The 16,640-nt window shown below is 47.4% G+C and overlaps 1 protein-coding gene across 3 annotated transcripts in view; it reads right to left on the bottom strand.

The window, feature by feature from the left end:
- LOC146210046 (complement factor B-like) overlaps window positions 1-16,640 on the bottom strand; it is a 455,586-nt gene that overhangs the window by 199,306 nt on the left and 239,640 nt on the right. For all 3 annotated transcript variants that reach the window (XM_084606869.1, XM_084606879.1, XM_084606887.1), the window contains one exon: window positions 13,961-14,164. In XM_084606869.1, the coding sequence (XP_084462995.1) occupies window positions 13,961-14,164 (204 nt within the window). The remainder of the gene's footprint in view (window positions 1-13,960; window positions 14,165-16,640) is intronic.

Below are 16,640 nucleotides of genomic sequence, written 5' to 3'. Positions count from 1 at the left end.
ATGAAATCCTATAACTGCACGCTTGTAGATGATCGACGAGGAAGCGACATCCATTTCACCATGCCGGTGCCGCGGCCACCGCATTGTGCTCCGTATCTCAAGACGCCCAGCGCATAAGCGCCGCTCGATAGTCACGACAGACGATTCCACCTAGCTCTGGAGCATAAACAAACCCCTGGCTGCTTTGCCCTTTGGGATCCCTCTCATTCTCTCTCTCGCTCTGCCTCGTAGTCTCATTTTGAACTATAGTGTAAGGCAGCACTTGCACGAACGGCTGTTCTTTTCTAGAACCAGCTGGCACACAGCACGCGACGCTCCGAGCAGCAGTGAGCGATGATGATGATGATGATGGATCTATACAGATGAAAGCGGTGAAAGCTCACGAACTGCGCTCACACAAATCGCCCCGACAAGAGAGCGACCACCCTGGTCGCTGATTACAGGGATGAGGGACGATGGGCATAAGGCTTCATGTGCGAGGCGTCAACGATCTCTTCGGAGCGACGACGTCGATCTGTGACGATGTGCGAGGGAATAACGCGATAGTTCACCGGAGACGTTTGTTGGAGTACTGTATAAGGGTCAATGTAACGATGGAGGAATTTCTCACACAGGCCAGGAATGCGGACTGGTGTCCACAGGAGAACTTCATCACCAGTGTAAAAGGAGGGAGTTCGATGGCGTTGATCATACAGGGCTTTGCATTCTTGTTGGGCATCTTCAGTGTCCAAACGAGCAAGTTGGCGACACTGGGCCATACGAATGCAAACTCTTCGCCCAAAGATTCAGACGTATAGGAGGGAGTAGAGATGAAAGTAGTGTCGAATGCTGTCAATGATTGACGGCCATGAACTAAAAAGAAAGGGCTATAACCAGTAGTCCGCTGAACAGCAGAATTGTAGGCGTAGGTGGCGAAAGGTAAAACGTTGTCCCAGTTCCGGTGATCAGGAGCGATATACACGGATATCATGTCGGACAAAGTGCGACGAAACCGCTCGATGAGCCCATTGGTCTGAGGGTGGTAGCTAGAAGAAGTCTTATGGACGGTGTTGACGGCGCGCAGTACTTCCTCAAGGACTTGAGAAAGAAATGTCTTTTCACGGTCGCTAATGAGAATACGGGGAGCTCCATGACGCAAAACTATCGCACGAAGGAAAAAATCGGCGGCTTCAGAGGCGGCACCGGAGTGAAGAGGGGCGGTTTCAGCGTACCGCGTTAGATGGTCGATGGCAGTGACAACAAAACGGTTGCCGTCTGACGTCAAAGGGAAAGGACCAACAGGTCAATGGCGACCGTGAAAAAAGGCACAGATGGGCAAGGTAGAGGTTGCAGTAGTCCAGAAGGAGGGGATGTTGAACGCTTGCGATGCTGGCAAGACGGACATGATGAAATGTATTTGGCGACACTGGCAGAAACTCAGGCCAGAAGTAGCGGCCCTTGATACGGTCGTAAGTTTTAAAGTGGTCTAAATGTCCAGCAGCGGAGTCGTCGCGGTAAGCCTCCATAATTTTAAAAAGAAGGAAGCCAGGTGCAACGGGTACCCAGCGTTGACCCGCTGGGTGATAAACGTCGCGGTAAAGTGTTCCATGGTGCAATCGGAACCGACGAAGCTGACGGCGCAAGGGACTGTTTGGAACAACTTATTCTCCACGGAGGCGAGCGATGATTGTGCGGCAGTAAGGGTCAGTTAGCTGCAGGGACGAGAAATCAGCACTGATCTCGAGTAGAGTTAAAGCGATGGGTGCAACGTTCAGGTGGCCAGCAGAAGGTTGACTCGGATGGCAGGAGGGAGAGGAGGCCGTAGGTGGGGCCGCGTCAATAGGAATCAATAGGCAGCGAGAGAGGGAGTCAGTGTCGATGTGTTTGCGCCCAGATTTATAGGTGATGGTGAAGGTGTACTCTTGAAGATGTAGTACCCAGCGACCCAGTCGACCCGATAAGTTCTTCAGCGATGACAGCCAACAGAGTGCGTGATGGTCCCTGACCATGATGAAGTGGCGGCCATACAAATAAGGTCGGAATTTTTGAATCGACCAAACAACGGCGAGGCACTCTTGCTCGGTAATAGTATAGTTACGCTCAGCTGCAGTAAGCGTACGACTGGCATATGCGACGACTTGCTCTTTAGACACTGCGTTGCGTTGCAAGAGAACTGCGTCAATACCGTGGCCACTGGCGTCTGTGTGAAGTATGGTGGTTGCGTCAGCGTCAAAATGGCGAAGCACAGGAGTGGAAGTGAATGGCTGCTTGAGAGCTTTGAAGGCGTCTTCACATTCAGTGGACCAGGCGTAAAACACTTGGTAAGACACGAGTTTGTGTGGCGGGGCCGCAACTGTTGCAAAGTTCCGAATAAAACGGCGGAAGTAGGAGGCTAAACGAAGGAAGCTGCGAAGATCTTTCTGACATTGGGGCCGAGAAAAATTAACGACAGCCGCAATTTTTTCGGGATCAGGCTGGATTCCTGCCTTACTGACGACATGGCCGAGTACTTTGATGGTCTTACTGGCAAAGTGGCATTTGGTATTCAGCTGAAGCCCCGCCTGGGCAAAGGGCGTGAGGACTTCAGTGAGACGCTGTAAGTGCTGAGCGAAGTTCGACGAGAAGACAGTGATGTCGTCGAGATAACATAGGCATGTTTTCCATTTCATGCCGCGAAGCACGGTATCAATCATGCGCTCAAAGGTGGCCGGCGCATTGCAGAGTCCGAAAGGCATCACGTTGAATTCGTAGAGACCGTCGGGGGTAGAAAAGGCAGTCTTGTCCTTGTCTGCATCGTGCGTAGGAATTTGACAGTATCCCGAGCGAAGGTCGAGACTGGAGAAATATTCAGCGCCTTGGAGACAGTCTAATGCGTCATCAATACGAGGCAAAAGGTAAACGTCCTTGCGCGTGATCTTGTTACGTGCCCGGTAATTCACGCAGAAGCCGACTGAGCCATCTTTTTTTCGAACGAGAACCACAGGTGAGCACCAAGAGCTCGTGGATGGCCGGATGACATTTCGAGCAAGCTTGTCAGCAACTTGCTCCTCAATGACTTTGCGTTCTGCTGCCGAAACGCGATGCGGCTGTCGTCGAACAATAGCAGAGCCGTCCGTCTCTATGCGATGAGAGGTGAGAGATGGCTTCACTAACGCTGAGGCGCACACATCAAAAGATTCTCGGTGCCGCAAGAGGACGTCTAGCAGAGCTGTGTACTGCTCGGATGTAAGGTCTGGCTTGATGCTGGCTGCGCGCGCGCAGAGGATGTCGGAAATGGAGGGGTGGCCGCGGGCGGTGGTGCACTAGAAAGTGTGTTGAGGGGAACGGGATCGCAGTCAAAAATAAACCCAACTGCGGCTCCTCACGGCAGTAAGAACGGCTGGAGAGTTGTATTCAGGGCCGCAACCACGGGTGAAGGAGGTGAGGCACGAGGTAAGAGCTAGGCCGTCGGAGGTCCACCGAGTAGCGGTCATAACGAAGGCCTCGCCATCGAGAGGGTAGTCTAATGCCACTATGATCCTGGGGGCAAAACGAAATCAACTGGTGCGAACACGTGTGGTGGTGAACAATCAGAAGTCGGTAATATATCGGAGTCCGCAAGATGAATAAGGTGCTCACGGCAAGAGATGAGGGCGGACGCCGAAAATAAGAAATCCCACCCCAAGATCATGAGACGAACGCAGGTAGGGAGCACAATAAATTCAATATGATGCCGCTGGTTATCGATGAAGACACGCGCTGTGCATTGGCAGGTGGGTTTCAGAGTTCCATTAGCTCCACGAAGTGGTGGACCGATGTATGGCGTTTGCGCAGATGAGAACACAGAGAAATGCATGACGGAATAAGCGGCGCCAGTGTCGATGAGGGCCTCAACATACAATCCTTTAGCAATCACTACTAACATATTCGATGGTCGCCTAGGAGGAATTGTAGATTTCGAACTCGAAGCAGCTTTCCCTCCAAAATCTGCTTCGGTTAGTTTTCCGCTCTAGGTCCGAAGGGTTGCGAGGCAGGACGAAGGATGACATGCGGCGAAAAGGACAAGGTGATCGGCGTCGGGAAGGACGCGAAGGCCGTGAAACCGGTGGAATCCGGAGGAGAGGAAGAACGCCGGTAAAAGTGAGTAGGGCCAGTGTAGAATCATCAGGCTGGCGCACGCGGGCACGTTCAAATGGAGCATAACCCCGTTGCTCGTCTTGCTGGCGGCGGCGACAGACACGGGCAATGCGGCCACGTATCCCACAATAGTAGCACACAGGGCGGGAGTGGGCGCTAGGCTGGAACAGAACGGTGCACATGGTGTCATGGCAGCGACGTGACCGCACAAGGGTGCCGAACAAGTCGGGGAAGGCGGGTAGGTTGGCGTGAAGTAATCTCGACATAGGTTGGCCAGGGTGGCAGGGAAGCGATGGGGGTGGCGAGGGAGGTTGGGAGATAATGGAAGGTGGAGCAGGTGCCACAGTGCAGTTGAAATCCGTCAGTTCGTCTTTGATGATGCAGCGCAAATTCGCGGTAGCTGGCGGAAGAGTTGGAGATACAGCAGAGGGGTTGGTGAGGCCGTAGAGCTCCTCTCGGATCATGGTGCGTATTAGGGACCGCAAATTTCCATCTATAGAGGGAGCCGCCATCACTAGGGTCTTGCACGAGGCGGCACGACTGTAGCTGGTTCAGGCGTTCACATGTAGATGTGATGTCAGACACGGACAACGAATTTTGAACCAAGAAGGCATTGAAAGCAGTAGTGTTGATGCTCTTGATTAAGTGGCGAACACGCTCAGGTTCAGGCATAGCAGCGTTGACACGGCGGCAATGGGCCAGAACGTCCTCGATATACGAAGTATAGGACTCGCCGGGCTGCTGAAGACGAGCTTCGAGTTATTTCTTTGCCTGCTCTGAGCGACCAGCCGGAGTGCCGAAAATTTTATTTAGCTGCTCCGTGAATGTAGGCCAGTCAGCGATGTCATCCTCATGATTGAGGAACCAGGTTTTGGCGATGTCGTTGAAGTAAAAGACGTCGTTGAGCAGTTTATGAGCGTCATCCCAGCGGTTAAATGTACTGACCTTGTTGTAGTTGTCGAGCCAGTCGTCAACATCTTCACCGCGAAGGCCGGCAAAGATATGGGGATCCCGCTGGCAGCTGGTGAATGTTCAGGCAGGGGCAGCCGCAGTAGGAGCAGGAGACGCCGGGGGTGAGCGTCGCCGTCATCCGTAGTACAGGGCTGTTGACGCAAGCGAAGGCCTGAACGGAGCTCCAGGGAGAACGGCAGGTGGGTCTAAAGCGAGAGGTGGGGAATACTAATCGCACCTCCACCACTTGTAAGGCAGCACTTGCACGAAAGTCTGTTCTTTTCTAGAATCAGCTGGCACACAGCGTGCGACGCTCCGAGTAGCAGTCACCAATGATGATGATGGTGATGATGATGATGATTGATCTATACAGATGAAAGAGGTGAAAGTTCACGCACTGCGCTCACAATACATTTAACAGTCTGTCGCGTATCTGCCCGCTGAGAGCACGCCCCATTCTGTCACGTCGAATACTGCCCGCGCCACACGCTCCTACAATACGAAGACAGTATACGCGTGCGTTATAAGTGGGTTGAGAAAACACTGAAACACTCCCCCATACTGCGTGAAGATGATACTGCTATCACTGTAAATACGATCCGCCCCGAAGGCAAAAAAATGGGGAGCTTTCACTTTCTACCTGCGATGGCGCGGCCATTTCGCATAGTAGGCTTTCGTATCGTCTGTACACTGCCATACAGTGTGTTTCTCGCCGCTCCTGCATGATGACGCCACAAATGGCGGAAGATTGAGTTGACAGTTGACAGCCGTTTGATGCGGACGCGTGTTTCATCACTCCTCCGATTAAACGCGGCTACTGGAAACGGACGGACTGCCGACAGTGGGAGCTTTCGAAAGCGTCAAATAGATGAGTTCCTTCTTTTAATAACTTTATTTCATTTTTAGCTAGTTAGATTAGCTGCAGCCTAAAAGAAAGATTTTAGCTCTTTGTCCTAGCGGCCTGGTTTTCGTGCCGGCAGCTAGGTCTTCTTCGGCGTTCATTCTTTATATTTTTAAATAATCATTTTTTATAGGCCTTGGCACTCGCAGAATTCATTTTAACGTGGCTTTGCTAGTGGTTTTTGTGTTTTTCCTTTGCAGTCTGTATATTCTGAGAATTCGTTATAGAAATAGTTGAGTTGATATATGCTTAAGATGGGAATCAAAAGAAGGTAAAGTGTACTCATTGTGAGGCGCAGGTTAATCTCAAGGAAACGCGTTTCGACTCGCTAGAGGAAGCGGAAGACAATGACTTTTTGTGCCGGTGTTGCGTGCGGAGTGCGCGCCTAGATAGATTTGAACTAGAAAAGGGCGGTTCAGTGTCTCGTGTGAAAGCCTTAGAAAATGAATTAGGTTTATTAAGGACAGAAAATCAGCAACTGCTGCGACAGCTTCCTCAAATGGAAAAACAATGGCCGACGTTGTCCTTGGAAGCAACAAGGACAGATATTCCAGTGCGGGCCACGTGGCTGGGACTAGCACTGACATGGAAGGCAAAAGTAAAGTAGGTCAAGCAGACTCGAACCGACCGAGTTATTTAGAAGTAGCTACTATGAAGTCGGCAAAAAAAGGACGATTGAAAATCCCAGAGAGAAGAACACAGATAACCGAAACCCGGAGCCAACAATTGGGAGGGAGAGAGAGAATGCCCAGGTGCTTAACGCTTTCCAACATGAGCAGGAGCAGGGGAGATATCATGCAAAGTGTTAAGGGTGTTAGTTGGAACTGATACTTGGAATGGGAGCAATTAGGGATAAGGGTAGATGGAGAATACCTCAGTACTCTGCGATTTGCTGATGACATTGCCTTGCTAAGCAACTCAGGGGATGAACTGCAAATAATGATTGATGACCTAGACAGGAAAAGTAGAACGGTAGGCTTGAAAATCAATATGCACAAGACTAAGGTAATGTGGAACAGCTTCGGGAAGGAACAGCAGTTTACATTAGGGAGCGAAGCACTGGTAGTAGGCGAATATGTCTACTTAGGAGAGGTAGTAACCGCAGATCCGGACCATGAAAAGGAAATAAGAAGAATAAGATTGGAATGGAGCGCATTTGCAAGCACTCGCAGATTATGACTAGCAGCTTACCGGTATCGCTCAAGACGAAAGTATACAACAGTTGCATCTTTCCTGTACTCACCTATGGGGCTGAAACATGGAGGCTAACCAAGAGAGTTCTACTTAAGTTGAGGACAACCCAGAGGGCTATGGAACAAAAATTGTTGGGGGAACATTAAGAGATAGGAAGCATACAGAGTGGATCAGAGAAATAACTCAAGTTTTCGACATTGTGGAAATTACGAAGAAATGGGCATGGGCAGGACATGTAGTGCGAAGAGAGGATAACCGATGGTCGCTTAGGGTAACAAACTGGATTCCAAGGGAAGGAAAGCGTAGCAGGGGGCGGCAGACAGTTAGGTGGGCGGATGAGGTTAAGAAGTTCGCAGGGGTCAAGTGGATGCAGCTAGCACTTAACCGGGTTAATTGGAGAAATATGCGAGAGGCCTTGGCCCTGCAGTGGGTATAGTCAGGCTGCTGCTGATGATGATGATTTGGAACCTTCCCAGGGATGACAATAAGCGGAGCGCTGAAAGGTAGTAAAAATAGGCTGTTGAATATTCCGCAGGGCGCAATATGGTGATTGTAGCCGCGGTGCTTAACGACGTCCTAAATGGTGACGCTGCAGGAGTGGCGGAAAATTTAGCTAAGGGAGTTGACTATATCAGGGCGATATCGCAGCAAGCGCAGTTAGATATGCACAGTACCGGAGGTGCTAGGAACGAACGGAAAGCTTTAAAATGACGTGGTGACAGTTAATCAGGACATAAGAAATTTAAGCCTGGAGAAGCGTTTCGAAGTGGTTGAGGTAAACAGGGAGGTGCATAGAGCAGGTTTTGGCAGGGTTTTCAGCGAGATGGCATCCATTTTAAGGGTGGGAGCAGAGATCGGCTGGCGCCTGGCAGGCAGAGCTGCCGCTTTTTTAGGGAGTCCGCGAGGGCTCCATGACAAGGGTAGTTGGAAGTGAAGCAGATGAAAGCTTGATATCGGAGGCTGAGCCCCAAACAATGACAAGGAGGAGGCCGAGAAAGAAAAGCACAAAAAGAAATGTAACGCTAGGGTCAGCTACATAAACACGCGAGGAGGTAGAAAAAGAGCGAAATGGCTAGAGATAGAACAGCAGTTGAAGGATGACAAAATGGGTGTGTACGCTCTATGCGAGGCTCATCTCAGGAATCTAGAAGATCCGCTGTTCATAGAAAGCTACATCTGGGAAGGGTGCAACAGAACGAGAACGGAAAAAAAAGGGGGGGGGGGGGGGGGGGTAGTTATGCTGATGCACCAAGGAACAAATTGGCAAATAATAAAATCATCTTGCAAAGAACATATCTGGGTATCAGAAACAATCGCCGGCATACGGACATGGCTAGGAGTAGTTTATTTACTACCAGGACATCAATGCTGGCAAGAAAACAAGGATCTCGTTTAATGTCTCACTGACGATATAAGCCAGTTTGGAGACGAGGCCGATATTATTCTACTGAGGGACATGTACGGCCGCATCAACGATCTGGATGGATACATAGAATGTAACGGGAAACTAATGCTAGATTTATGTGAGCGACAGGATCGACCTAGTTATCATAAATACAGAAACAAAATGCGAGGAACAAATCACGTGGGAATTACGCAAGAGACAGACGACCATTGACGACTGTCTAATTAACACTTCTTTTTGGGCGAGTTGGTTCATTTTTGGAAAACTTTGAAAGAGCGCAAACACACACGACGACTAAGGACAAGAGACGAGACACAAGCGCCTAATCTAATGATGCAGGGAATTTATATCAAGGTCACAAAAATGGAAATAGACGAAGAAGGGGAGTGTAGTCTGGGAAGTGATCGTAAATGTCGTGTCTTGAGTAAAAGAGAAATGAAACTTAGACAAAAAGTAAATGCAAAATTAAACGACAATCACATAGCGCATATAGCAGCAGACATAGAGAAAAACCCCATGGATGACTGGGAATATGAACAAGTAGATCCACTCATAAGGAGAAAAATGAAGGAGGGTAAAGTAGCAGACCGCTGGAATAGAAAGAGAAACCATGGAGCTGGTGGAATAATGAAATCAGGGAAGCCATTGAACAACGTCCGGCAGCCTCAATGTAAAACCGAGAGGTTAAAAAAGTAGTTTTCTCAGGATAGACTAAAAATGGGAACCATATCGACAAAAGAAACTTGATGTACAGGCCCTCGTCCGAAGTAAAATAAAGCAGTCCACCAATCGCAGGATGGTTAACATACACAATATACCACTAGAGGCGTACCAAGAAAATTCTTGAACCACGTAAGCTGGCTAGGTAAACAGAATCAAAAAAGCAGGACCGGATTGAAGATAACAAGGGCAATTGTTTGAAGAGAGACAACGCAGTGAACTTCATTACATGAGTTATAGCCGAGTCATTTTGGAGTGATGATAGGGTAATTTCCGCAAATCAGGAAGTAACACAAGATAGCAGAATACAAAGCAGCTTAGAATTGACCAGTCTAAATGGGGAAAAGGGAGAAAAAAATATTCCTAAAAACACATCTACAGATATAGATGAAATTCCAATCAAGCTGATTAATGAACTTGGTCCAAGAAGTAAGGAAACGTTGTTAAAAGTTTTAGAAACAGTCATAGCGAATAAGCAAATTCCGGACAGCTGGCGGCAGAGTAAAATGAATTTGATATGTAAAGGGAAAGGAGATAGGATGCGCATAAAATCCCAGAGGCCGATTACCATAACATCTGCTATGTACAGGTTGGCCATGCAGGCGATGAAATTAAAGGTGCAAGCATGGGTAGAAAGTAACAAGATACTCGGAGAACTTCAGAACAGCTTTAAAAATGGTAGGCGCTTAGGTGATAGCCTGTTCTTGCTTACCCAAGGCATCGAAATATCTAGAGTGGAAAATAGACCTTTGTATTTGCCTTTCCTGGATATAAACGGGGCGTACGACAACGTAAAAAGAGAACTCCTGTGGAACATAATAAAAGAAGAAGGTATCGTTAGTGAGATCCCAGAGTTCTTAGAGGAAATATACCGGGATAACAAAGTAGAAATTACATGGGAAGAGATAAGAAGTACGGAGGCTGTTAAGGTATGCAAAGGATTAAGACAAGGTTGTCCTCTATCATCGCTGCTGTTCATGCTTTATATGATAAACCTGGAACGGAGGATACAAGAAAGTAACCTAGGTTTTAACCTGTCATATAGATTAGATGAAAAGACGGTAGAGCAGCGCCTCTCCGGTTTGATGTATGTAGACGATATTGTGCTGCTAGCTGGGAGTCAGGCAGAATTGCAAACTAAGTATTGCGGAGACGAAGGGGACGCTCTAGGCTTCAGTTTTAATGCAGTGAAGTCGGGTCTTATGGTTTTTAACGGCTCAACTGATCAGGGTGTTAAAATATACAAGGCCATGAAATACGTAGAGTAGCAGAATGTAAATATCTGGGGGTAGGGGTAAACGAAAGATTGCAATACATTGAAAAGCATGAGCAGTCACCTAAGGCAAAAGGGCGAAGAAATGCCGGGATAATGAAGCATAGGGGATTGTGGAGATACAAAAGGTATGAAGTTTTGAGGGGTAGAGGAATTATGGTACACGGGCTTAGTTTCAGAAATGCGGTTTTGTGCCTAAAATTAGCGGCACAGTCGACGTTAGAAATAAACCAGAGAGCCGTTGGATGATTAGCACTAGGTGCCCACGGCAAAACTACAAATGAGGCGGTACAGGGAGATATGGGCTGGGCATTTTTCGAAGTACGGGAAGCTAAGAGCAAAATATTGTATGAGGAACGCCTGAGGAAATTGGACAGTAACAGATGGGCAGCTAAATATTTAAATACCTATACCTAAAACGCGTTGACTCACAATGGAGGAAAACAACTAGGAAACTAACTAGTAAGTATGCTGGTCGCAAGGACGGAGAAATAAAGAGCGGTTAGCAACAGGTGAAAAACACAGGAGGGAAAAATTGGATAATTTAGATGGAAAAGAAAGAGAGTTTGGAACTATGCCGAAAGTTTAAAACGCAGATTAGGACGGAAGCTTTTTTTGATAACTCAAGAGGCAGTGCCGTACGTTTTGAACCTATATCAGGGTGCCTTAGAATACGCAGCTACAAAAAGAAATTTAACAATGAAGATCACACATTTCCAGTATGTGGTAAATGCACAGAAACAATAACCCATATTATACTCGAGTACAATGGTATCCATCTGGAAGTCAATTCAGGCGCAGTCGCTGTTCCTGAAACTCTGGGGTTTAGAGATACCAGTGGCCGGGCGAATGAGCCTGCCGTGTAAAGTAGCAAAAATGATTGGAAGATTGGTGGCTTAAAAGCAGAAAAGTGACATAATGTAAGTAATGCAGAAACAAAAATTCAATACGTAGAATGATGGTATAGCTAACCAATCTAAAACTATAATTAAGGTATAGGGAGAAAATGAGTATGATAGCAACTGCTACCACCCCGTTTCAAAGGGGGCGCTCCAATATTCTATCCATCCATCCACAGATACGGCGTCTTTGCTTTCCTGTATACCAACAGAACGACGATAAGAGGCAAACAACGAAAGGCAAGTGATAGAGGAAGGCTAGGGTTTCTTCATTCTCCTCTTAAGACACATCTAAGAGACCCATTAATTTTTCAGCAGCTTTGCCGAAATGAGATCAACTTTTCAATTATGCTTTTTGTAGCGACAGAGACCGTGCACAGGTTTTCAAGCCGTCGGCCTGGCACTGTTGTCCAGCAACTGTCACGTGGTATACACCGAGACCAGACGTTGGAAAAGGAATAGTAAAAAATGAACACGACGGTACTTGAGCAAAGTAGAGTTCTGGGCTAGTTGGCAATACATGATAAGTGGGAGGCTTAGTGCGGAACAGACAAGAACAGGAGAGGCACACAGGACGGGCGCTAACTTACAACTGAAAATTGGAAGGGAAAAAGTACGAACTCGAGGAAACAATATGTGCGCATGCTCTAAAAAGCCCTGAATTTGCATGACTGGGAAGATAATTCAAGATAATCTAGGGCCACCCAAAGGCAGATAAAACAGAATAGAGACGAAATACCGGAAGCATACAAAAACTTACACGACATTTAAAAACGATGCTTCCTTTTTCAACTGAGCAAAGTAGAGTTCTGGGCTAGTTGGGAATACATGATAAGTGGGAGGCTTAGCGCGGAACAGACAGGGACAGGAGAGGCACACAGGACGAAGTATGAAGTCCCTCTAAGCTGTGGCCGCGCCTATATAGGCCAGACTGGCCGATGTCTAAATGAGCGCTTAAGGGAACATGCTGCATCGTTTAAATCGTCCCAATCTAATAACCTGCCTAGGCATTGTTTAAGTTGCAAATGCCATCCACTTTTCGGGCAAACAAAAGTTCTTGGTCGGTCTAAGGTGCAATTAGCAAGAGAGCTTCTTGAGGCGTCATTCATCCCTAGATTAGGAACCGATAAGTGCGTAAGTGAAACGTCGGTTGTTCTGTTGAAACAGGAAGCATTGTTTTTAAATGCTGTGTAAGTTTTTGTATGCTTCCAGTATTTCGTTTCTATTCTGTTTTATCTGCCTTTGGGTGGCCCTAGATTTTCTTGAATTACCTTCCCAGTCATGCAAATTCAGGGCTTTATAGAGCATGCGCACATATTTTTCCTCGAGTTCGTACTTTTTCCCTTCCAATTTTCAGTTGTAAGTTAGCGCTCGTCCTGTGTGCCTCTCTTGTCCTTGTCTGTTCCGCTCTAAGCCTCCCACTTATCACGACGGTACTTGGTAGAGGCAAACAACAACACCTTGTTGCTAGAACTGAACGCTGTGACGGCGGACCAATAAATCCAAGTGCCCGCTGAAAAATGCGAGGCAACACTCACAGCTTTTGATCTACCACTATAGTACAATCCACAATTTTGTTTTTGCTTTACTGTTGAATGCTGATTTTAGAGCGGTGCTCTTTGGCACCCGTTCCTGCGTTTTGCGTCCCCGTTTCCCCTCTCCGGGGCAGCACGCGCACCTGCCGCGGCGTGTACCGTCCCCCTGGTGTTCTCCGGCTACTGCGTGAGCTCCTGCTGCCACCGTTTGCCGCTGCGTGTAACCCTCCTTCCTCTTCCCGTGGCGGCGTCCGCGCGTGTTCTCCGATTGGTGCGCGCTCCTGCCGCCACCGTGACGGAGATGGTGTTTTCCGGTAACTCACTATAACTTACTTGCTCTCTTCGCTCCTCCTCCAATGCCACCCTTGTACGGCGGCAATCAGAGCTTCGAATCGGTGGCGGCGGATCTTGATACATTCACCATCCGAGCTGGAACGCATAGCCGTCGCCGTTCGCCACTGCGAACCCCCTACCTAAAAGTTGTCTTTCATTTTACATGCATGTCTTGCTCGAATTCTTTCCCTCAATCTATAGAAAAGCTGAAACAGCTGAGGAGCTGCACTCAAATTTCGCATTAGGAAGTAACGTAATCAACGGCAATTTTTGTCTACCAGAGGCAAAAGGGGCAGGCTTGAAACTATTTGTCCACTCTCCTTCAAGGACTAAAAGTAAAAAAAAAAAATGGATGAAGTCGGAGGCTCGATTTCTTGCTATTCGTAAATACAATAGTAAATTTTTTGAAACATAAAGATGAAGATTTGGCAGCGGGCGTCCACTTTGTGTTTATCAGAGAAAAATTCAAACACGGGGGTTCGTTCATCCGCGAACCAAAGACGCTACTTCGATTGTCTGCTCTGCTCACTGTCAGGGGAAGGAAGTGCAGATATGAAAGAAACGGTCACTTCTAACATTAATCGCGACATCCGCGAGGAAAACACGAAAACATATTCCAGGGACCCAGCGAGCTATCGTAATAGGACGTCTTACCAATGGTGCCGTTGGTGAGAACGTCTGCGAGCCACTGAAGGGAATCGTAGTCGCGCAGGATGAACACATTTTCTTGCTTATGGGCCAGCTTAGCAAGTGCTTCATCATTCCGCTGTCCCGTGATTGCGATGCAGTATACCTCCACGCCAGTTCCATTCAGTTCATCTGCTTCTTCATAGGCATCTCCTCCGATGTTCGGCTTTCCTGCGCGTAGACGAAAAGCCGGTAGGTGGAAAACTACTTCATCACATAGACTAAAATTAGGAAGCTGTCATATGACAGCATCCTAATTCACACACAACAAAAAATAAATCCATTCAAATCGGAGAATTTTCTTTGAGAAGCTGAGAGGAAATGATGCCAACTGGTGCAGCTCTATCAGATTTGGAAGGCTAAATAAAATGGGTTTTTTGTCTCGGCGTACGTCCTTCATGCTTCACCGTACGACCACACATTCCGCGACTAGGCGGTAGCAGGAATTTAATAGCGCTTGTATACAAATAAAATTTGCATGTAAATTGAAGCATCGACCAAACGTGGGACGAAATCCCACATTGCCTCCTCATTGTCAAAAATTGAAGTATTAGCTGTTGCTTAGTACGCTTAGGAGTCAGGTTGCCTGTGAAATTTTAGAGGCGTATTGGATAAAGAAGGCAGAACGTATGTCAGTGACGCCTCTCTTACCTGACGCAAAAATGAAATTTCTTTTCTAGAAAGCTTATGAATTTTTGTGAGTGATTGCCTTGTTTTTGGTTTGAGTCTAAGTGGTAGAAATTATGACTGTCTTGGTTTCCTTGTTGGGAGCTATGAATGGTGGTATCGGACTTGTGCTCTTTGGTTGGACCCTGCTTTGGATTTGAGAGTAGTTGATTTTATTTTTATTGTTGGAAAGTAAAAACGTTTATTGGTGGGCAGATGTACCTGCATGGGATAAAAGAGGAGTTTGATGTGCTTGGGTGTAGATGAGGAAGTTGTGCTTGTGTGTGAAAGAGGAAGTTTGAGCTCCTTTGATTGTATTGTGTCCTGTGTTGTGTCCCCTCTCCTCGTGTTGCCCTCGTTGCTCCACTGTTAGGGGTGTAATGCACCAACTAGCCCTACAAGCTTTTATTCTGTGTACCGAACTGTTTGGTTGTTTCCAGACGTTTTACTCACGCTGTAAACATCCAGATTTGGGTTTTCATATTAATACCTCAACTGGTGGTAACCCCTTGGAAAAGTGCCCGTTTTGCTTTGCTCTCGCGAAGCTTTGCGTTCACCGCTTGTTCTGAACGCCTTCCTTCATTCAAACGGAAGTCACTTGCTTCATGTGTTCGATATGCCTCATCCTGCAGCAAATAATCTATTTTCACCCCATGTGCTATTTTTGGTTTAACGTCCGGAAAGAACAAACTGGCTGTTATGTGGGCAATATTGAGAGGTTTAGAATTGATTTCGAACGCAGGAGGTTTATAAATGGCAACTGATATTGTAAAACATCTTTTTTGTCACCATGGCATTGGTTCGGTTTGTGGGGTTTAACGTCACAAAGCGACTAAGGCTATGAGAGACACCGTAGTGGAGGTCTCCGGAAATTTCGACCGCCTGTTATCTTGAACGTGCGCTGACATCGCACAGCACACAATACCACATGGCATTGGTATGTGTGCTTTAAGATATTGTCAAGCCGTGCTAAACCCGGTTTTGTAGAATGAGGTTTCACGCCTCCTTTTTATTTGCCTACAGGACTCTTATCTTAACGCTGTATGGGGACAACAGCGTGATCATTAATCATAACATGTGATTTCCTGTGTGTGCTTGACTTGTGAACAGTAATTACTGCTTAAGTGGTGTTGCGGTGGAGAAATTGTCAATAGAACCTGCAAGGCTAACCGCATCTGTAACCAGCTACAACTTCTCATATGCAGTGTAGATGATGGGAGAGGCCTTCGCCCTGCAGTGGGTATAGTCAGGCTGATTATGATGATGATGATAATGAAAATAACGACTATGCCCTCGTCTTTTGTATTTATCCCCTCAGCTTAAAAGGGTAGACGTGTAGGCCAGTTGCTGAGACATAAGGAAAATAAATAAAGTACCGGCCTGTGTTGCCTTCTCCCTCCGTCCTGTGCCTGTGCGATTTTAGTTTCCTTATATCCTCTCTGCCTTTTCTGTTTGTGCAGTTTTTATCTCTTAAACTTCCTGGCTTCGCAAAGTGCTCATGAGGGCAAAGCTTCAGCAGAGTACAATAAAACAAAGGGCTAATATCCTTATATATTGCCGCAATGTTATCTTACTGGCGCCGCCATGTGGCGATTTCAGGAGACCGGCACGCGCTCGTCTTTTTCGCTCTCGGTGCCAGCCCGCAAGTCGGTTCTGTGCCTTATCTTGCCGGTGCTTTTGCTTACTTGTGAGTAAACCTGCTCAAATGGGTTTAAATCCAGGTGCCGCGCAATTTTCCACTGGATAAAAAAAACATCCGGGTGTCGATGGAATTGCATAAAAAGGTTTGCGGTGCGACCAGATGCCGCTCAACACCTCCGGTAACGCACTCCCTCACCAGAACAGGCGTTGGCCACCATGGTGCAGTAATTGGCCACAACGTCTCATGAAAAGCTCCACAAAACCCCGGCCATCAGTCGCCAGCGGCTGCGGAACAACTGACCACGGCGGCGGTCAGACCTGTGACGCAGCAGGGGGTGCT

The sequence above is a fragment of the Amblyomma maculatum genome, chromosome 1, assembly GCF_055883805.1.
Source record: "Amblyomma maculatum isolate TAMU_Amacu chromosome 1, ASM5588380v1, whole genome shotgun sequence".
NCBI lineage: Eukaryota > Metazoa > Arthropoda > Arachnida > Ixodida > Ixodidae > Amblyomma > Amblyomma maculatum.
Note: the sequence above shows the minus strand (reverse complement) of the source record. Positions and strands in the feature narration are given on the sequence as shown.